Here is a 6,450-nt window from a genome sequence, read left to right on the forward strand (position 1 = left end):
TAAGGTAGAGGTCACCAGGAACGGGCACCCCTTTATGTAAGCAGACGTCGGCCGACAGTGACGGCCTTTAATGGCGACGGGCGCACTCCTCCTTTGGTAAAACTGCTCAGTAGGAAATGTCAGAAGAGGCTCTGGCTATAATTCCTATTCAGCAGAATCTTTTTACATGGCGTTTTCATTGAGCTATTAGGGAAAAAGTGATCTCAGCGGAAAACACATTTTTCAGCCAAACCAGCCAAATTGGCAAGATTTTGTGTTGGCGAGAGGTCGAATTTTGCGCAAGCGCCTTGATCACGTGATCTGCCACGCGAGAGCGCTGATGCGTACAAGCTCCATATTGGGTAAAATCCCGCCTGCCCACTGGCGCTTAGTTTCTGCCCCTTGGGAATTGGCCTCGAGTGACTTCTCTGAATGGAGTGGCAAATGTAGAATCAAAACCAGGTTATAGATACACTAATGCAGCCTGCTGAGACATTTCTCAGCCTCCCCTCTACCTTAAACTTGGTACGGGCAAGCGAAATCCCTCGGATTTTGCGCCTCCCACGATCACGTGATGGAGCTTACGTAAGAGTGCCCGTTCCTGGCGACCCCTACCTTACTCACGGAAAGAATTGTCTGAATATTAATGCGACCGAAACAATCGATTATTTAGCGCGCATGCATATGAGGTGCAGTAACCCTACTCGCAAACACAGCTAGTGCATTGAGATACGATTTTTAATGCTCTATACGATACATTGGGATTTTCTTTGGCTTAGCAATGTCAGTGCCATTCCCATCAATGTCAGAGCCATTGTCGAAAGAGTGCCATCACACCCGAGTAGCCTCTGTAGAAGCGCCAAGTCGCTGCAGTCCCGACACCACATGCTTTTGGCCGAGCAGCCATGTTTGCTTCCCCATCTCATCTGTTCTGCCAAGTTTGAGCGGCTCTACATGCTTTGCTCCTTGTTCTTTACATTGTCTTAAGATAATCCCGTTGACATTGCTGCCAGTACACCACGACCGGAATTTGATGCAAAGCTGCCTTCCCACTGATAGACTGCCCTGCCCAAGCCTATAGTGACACCGGGCCCAACATGGCGTCCTCAGCATCCAAACCCGAGCCTATGAATGCCACGACCCACCATTCAAAGGTGCGGACCACGCTCAAATTCGCAGACCCGCTCTTCGTGGCGGGAGGAGCCGTCTCTGGCAAGATGGAAATGGAATGCAAGACCGACAAAGGTCTCGGTATTGGTGTTATCATGATTGAACTCTTTGCTATTGAGGGTACGTCTCTTCACACTCATAGGGAGTGGGAACATTTTACTCAACTGTCCGCGTAGAGCTCACATCTAGGGACCACTCCGCTATGCAGACCTTTCTGCACAGTCGACGAGTCTTCCAGGGACCAGGTTTACCCCTATCGAATGCCGTGCACCCTTTCCCCATGCCTGACGAACCTACCTTGCCCGTCAATTACCACCATGCGCGACGAGGTGCCACTTCCTTCCTCTTCCGTTTTCCGTTACCAGAGACGTCTCCGTCCTCGATCAATTTTGGCTCCGGTGTAGCGCAGCTCAGATATGAAGTCCGGGCTACTGTGGGAGTGGTGTACAAGGGAGAGCGAAGGTTACTTATCGACAGGAAAGTGGTGGACGTGGTGGAGGTGTACCGAGACGATCCCTCGCGACCCGAGCCACAAGGGATGCTCGTTGGAGAGAACGGAAAGATACTGATGCAAGGAAAGGTCCTAGGTGGTGTTCTGGTTGCTGGGCAGCCGGTTTGTGTAGAGCTGACCGTCAAAAATCACTCCGCAAAAAAGGTCGATATCTCACATAGCTTGCCCACGTCATCTGATATATTCCTTTGTCGCAGAACACCGGGTTGGCTTTGGATTTAAGTCGAGATTTGCAACTAGCGCATGTTGGCCCTAACGAGGGGCCGCCACTGCAATTATCAGATACCCTTACGTCTGTTTCGTTTCAAGGGCCGGAGTTCGTTATTCAACCGGGGTGGAAGGTGTTGCTAATCTCGTTTTCGATGTGCCTCCTCGGGCGAGAAGTATTAAAGGTGGCCTACGCGACGGTGGCGAGGATGGGAAGACTTCAGAACATCTGTTCGAAGTCCGAGGTACGATCACTATTCGTCTCGCGCTTGGTTTTGGGAGGTGAGTGACCGCACTACCAGACTGGCGCCGACTGACCTTTGCTTGGCAGTAAAGACATGTATCTGAAGCTCCCTGTCTCAATCTTTAACCCAGCGGCGCTCCCTGATCCACCCCATATGCCTTACTCTCCAGAACTTCGGCCGTACTCTCCCGCGATTGGTGTTCCGCCGGATGCGTACTATTCGCCATATTCGTCCCCTCCTCCGCTTTCAATGTCACCTCCTCTTCACAACTACGCACCACCGTCTGTCACGCCAAAAATGCTACCTTTCGTGGATCAAGGGCGCGTCTGGTTGCCGCCATTGTCTCCGAACCCTTATCTTGGCCGTCAACCCCTCTACTCGCCATTTCCGTATCCTGCGTATCCTGCGGACCATGTTCTTCAGTACGATTTCCCTGTTCGACCGTCGAGTGCGGAGCCAATCCCTTCAGAGCCGCTGTATGAGTCCCCTGCAGCATTGCCACCACCTTCATTCATGCAGCAGCCGTTGGTCGCTACTCCTGCTGGTTCCTCTCCTGCGGCCGAACGAGTTGAAGGAAAGGGTGAACGTGCTTCTCGCATCACCCATCATCTGCGCTTGTCCTCAAGAGCACGGTCGGTGTCTCCAATGTCGCACAGATATGCGACACTCGCACCGGAGGACTTATCAGGACTATCGCTTCACGTGCCCTTGCAAGCAGAGGCTTCGCCGCAAGGAGGTTCTGCGTATGCTATGTCTCCTGTTGGCCATGCTAGTACCAACTCCGACGTCGCCTCTCCCCGACCAATGCCATCACCCAAACAGACGTATACCGTAGACTCAATCACGCACCTCACTTTTAGTAAGAGCGAGCGAGTAGAGGCATTGGAACGCATTGCTGCCCAGACAGACGAGACGAACAAGGATATGTCCGGTTCTGTCCCAGATCTCACGTTTGAGCGAGACAAGACGCTCCCCGCGCCACCCGTGCCCTCACAGAAAGGACATCTTACAGCCCAGCCTTTGGTGCCACCGGTGGATATCTTCTCTCTCTGTGCAGATGGTGATGCGAATGTTGCTCCACCAACACCCACCTTGAACGCCTTCGTGTCTCCGAAAGCATCTCGTGCCGTGTTGGGGCAACTTGGCGGGCTGGACGCTCTAGAGGCCCGCCTACTAGCCGAAGTGGGGACTCGCAAAGTCGAACGACTTCCCGACAGACCAGACGTACGCTCTGTTCTCCCCATCACGATACCCAAACCGGACGCTTCTATAGATCTCAATGTTGATTCTGCCATCTCTAGTCTCTCATTACCAGGCCTTGGCGCGGATGAACGTACTGAGCGCCTCGGTAGAGAAGGCCCCTCTGCTGAGTACAGTGATCGAGGGAGGTTTCGTGTACGAGACATCGAAGACGACACGGTGGACAAGGAGCACGCTTCGAAGACGGAATCGGAGAAGAAGATACGAAAGAAGAAGAGCGGGCAGAAAGCTCAGGGAGAGGCTTTGAAGGAGAAAGAGCTTCAACGTCTACGCAAGGCCGCCCGGGGTCGCGTTACTGCTTGGCTGGGTGGCATTGACCCGGAAGCACCCTCGCAGCCTGCAACCCCCCCTGCAGACTCGTCACCAGAACGTACTCAGGATAGGAGGTCTCCGTTGGGAGATGATCATACCGTCCTTCGATCCGCACGGCGGCTTATTGAAACCACGCAAACAACGAATGCAATAGAGTCGCAGCAAGTCGAGATCGAACTTGAGATCGAATTGTCTGACGTAGGGCCACCGGCTCAAGCGGACAAGCCGGTGGAGGACAAGCCTAATCCTCGTTCGAGTGGCTTTATGCCCATTCGCCCTCGCGACGACAAGTCTCAGGCAGCAGAGGAGCAGAAGTCAGGTCAAGCTGTACGCAGAGCGCATCAGTTTGTTTGGCCACAACGTCAGGCGGACCCTGAGGCCCACTACGATATCCGCTCCGCGCGTGGTGGTAAGGGCGGACAGGTCACCGCTGTTGCAGCCATTTGGGCCCAAGCAACTGACCAGAAGCCCGCAGTACCGCCACCGAAATCTCCTCCACCGAAAATGTGGAACAGAACACCGCTGAAGACTCCATCGGGCCCTTCCCCGCTTTCGCAGTCGTCTGAGAGCACGAATGACAGTAAACCGCGCATAATCCCCGCTTCGCCTGCGGCAGAACTCGCCGCGAGGCGTGCCAAGTTGGCGAAGTCATCTTCGGTACCTGCCGTCCTCTCCTCGTCGCTCGCCGCACCCATGCTGTCCTCTACGGCGTCCCTTGCTAGACCGTTGCTGAAACTAAACCCGAAGCTTCCAACGCGTCCGGCCGTGATCCAGGAGACTCCTGAAGTCAAGAGTGATGGTGCAGATATGAAGGCTCCAGCCAAACGCGAGCTTGCTTTTGGCCAGGCGAGACTACGAGAGCTCATCAAGAAATACCAAGGCTAATACCCCATGCACTATCTCGGACCCATCCACCATTCACGACCCATCACGTAATTTATCTCCATTACCATGGATTCTGTTCGATCTACACCATTTATACAAGGATCTTATTCAAGCTACGACTGTCATGACCTACATAAATGTAAATGTTCTGTACCCTGTCCCGTCTATAATGTTTCTATAGCTCGTAGCAAACAGTGAATTGTAGCTCGTCCGAATCGACCATCGAGGATCTAAAAACATGTATTGCATGACAACCGGGGAACACGAGAATACAACGAAGAAAAATTAGACGAAAGAGTCTTCCAGACGACCGACTTGTCTGTAGTGGTGTGCAATCAGTTCTGCAAAATGACAATACAGAGCTTAGGACGTACCTATCCCGAATAGCTTCCTGCCATCGCTGTAATTTGGCGATCTCGTGCACTTGAAAACCAAAAATCTTTGGCCTGTACCTTTCTGCTTTGAGCGCCACGGCAGCCGTACTTGTCCCTTCACCTAGGCCCTCTGTAGGCAACTCCTGCTCTTCGCGTCGCCGTCGCTTGCCATCCCCTTCAGTCCCTCGAATCCCAAGATCGACGGGACCGCTCTTCGGCGGGATCAAATTTGGATAGACTAGGAACAGGAGGTGAGGGAACGAAGTGCCAAAATATGCACCATCGATGGAGCCATGGCGAGACGACTTGGGAGAGTATATGTCTTCACAGCGTCCACAGTAAAGTTTGACTGACTTCTCATATGGGACATCCGTGAGGCCGACCGGGAGCAGAGGCTGAGACTGGCACAGAACGCGTGGGCAGCGACCGAAATCTGCACGCTTGTATTTCTCAAGCTGTTTTACACGTTAGATTCGATCCTAAAGAGTGAAGTTCACAACGTACCATCTTCGCGAGGCCTCGAGCAGTCACAATCCACCGTGCATGAATCAAACCGTACAACAACCTCGCCTGCACATCGAGGGCACCGCGCAGCTCGTCCTGTATGTCGTCATCTGAAGAAATAAGCAGACGTTAGGACACATAGCACTTGAAGTGGAGATCAATGGAGGTACCAAGGTTGTCCGTTATGAGGTCAAGGGCCTGATTGTAGTTGGAGACTTCTGTGTTAAGACCGGTGAGGTTGAATCGGTCGAGGATGTACTCTTCCTCCACTTCACAGAAATATTCATTCCCCTTTGATGATAGAAACCACGAAATCCACTATGGTTCGTCAGGATAAAAGTTCAGATGGAACGAGGGAACTACTCTTACCGAACTAAGTACGCGGTTCAGAGCACGTTAGGGGGACGACGTATCACAGACGTACTTGGAGTAATCAGAATCTGAACCAGTCGAGATTTCTTCCACTACAGCCGACACATATCAGCATATAGCTCGAAGAACCAGCCGTACGAAAACTAACTGTATGGCTATTCTCCAAGAGGTCGCAAGGGTATGAGGACAAGGATGGTAGACGCCTGTAGCTCACGGTGAGGCCGCGCAGAGCGGCGCTCGGATATTGACCAGTGACCACCACCTCTGCATCTCAATCTCGTTACTACAGAAGCCCGGCAACCCATGCTCTCCTGAAAATTTATTCTCCTGTGGATTACGCACTTATAGATGCTCGGGGCTATTGCACTCCAAATGCCTACCGATCTGCGACCGACAACTCATCCAGCGCACTCGCTTGAAGTGGACCCGCCGAACTATGGTCGATGGAAAGGAATAACGCGTCTAACCGTCGATATACCGTCTTCTCAGACAGGGCAGCCGCGGACGGGCGCGCCTCACCCTCCACCAAGATGGAAAACACCCGAATTCCTGTTCTACGGGATCGTGTTCGCGCTGGTCGTTCCCATGATGGTGTGGCTTCCAGTGAAGCTTAGTAACCGTACGTGCTTTT

The 6,450-nt window shown here is 52.8% G+C and overlaps 2 protein-coding genes across 2 annotated transcripts; one reads left to right on the plus strand and one right to left on the minus strand.

Annotated features, from left to right (window-relative positions):
- Nucleotides 1-1,076: 1,076 nt before the first annotated feature.
- Nucleotides 1,077-4,569, plus strand: PHACADRAFT_33690 (uncharacterized protein; the record flags this gene model as incomplete). The annotated part of the gene is made up of 4 exons (XM_007402452.1): nucleotides 1,077-1,269; nucleotides 1,326-1,865; nucleotides 1,921-2,149; nucleotides 2,199-4,569. 4 exons carry the CDS (start codon nucleotides 1,077-1,079, stop codon nucleotides 4,567-4,569), a joined length of 3,333 nt encoding a protein of 1,110 aa, XP_007402514.1.
- Nucleotides 4,570-4,744: 175 nt separating this feature from the next.
- On the minus strand, nucleotides 4,745-5,765 carry PHACADRAFT_107917 (uncharacterized protein; the record flags this gene model as incomplete). Its single annotated transcript, XM_007402453.1, has 3 exons — nucleotides 4,745-5,398; nucleotides 5,448-5,557; nucleotides 5,618-5,765. Coding segments are annotated over 3 exons (912 nt in total), but the record flags the coding sequence as incomplete, so codon positions are not given.
- Between the last annotated feature and the right edge of the window lie 685 nt (nucleotides 5,766-6,450).

This window comes from Phanerochaete carnosa, assembly GCF_000300595.1.
Source record: "Phanerochaete carnosa HHB-10118-sp unplaced genomic scaffold PHACAscaffold_165, whole genome shotgun sequence".
NCBI lineage: Eukaryota > Fungi > Basidiomycota > Agaricomycetes > Polyporales > Phanerochaetaceae > Phanerochaete > Phanerochaete carnosa.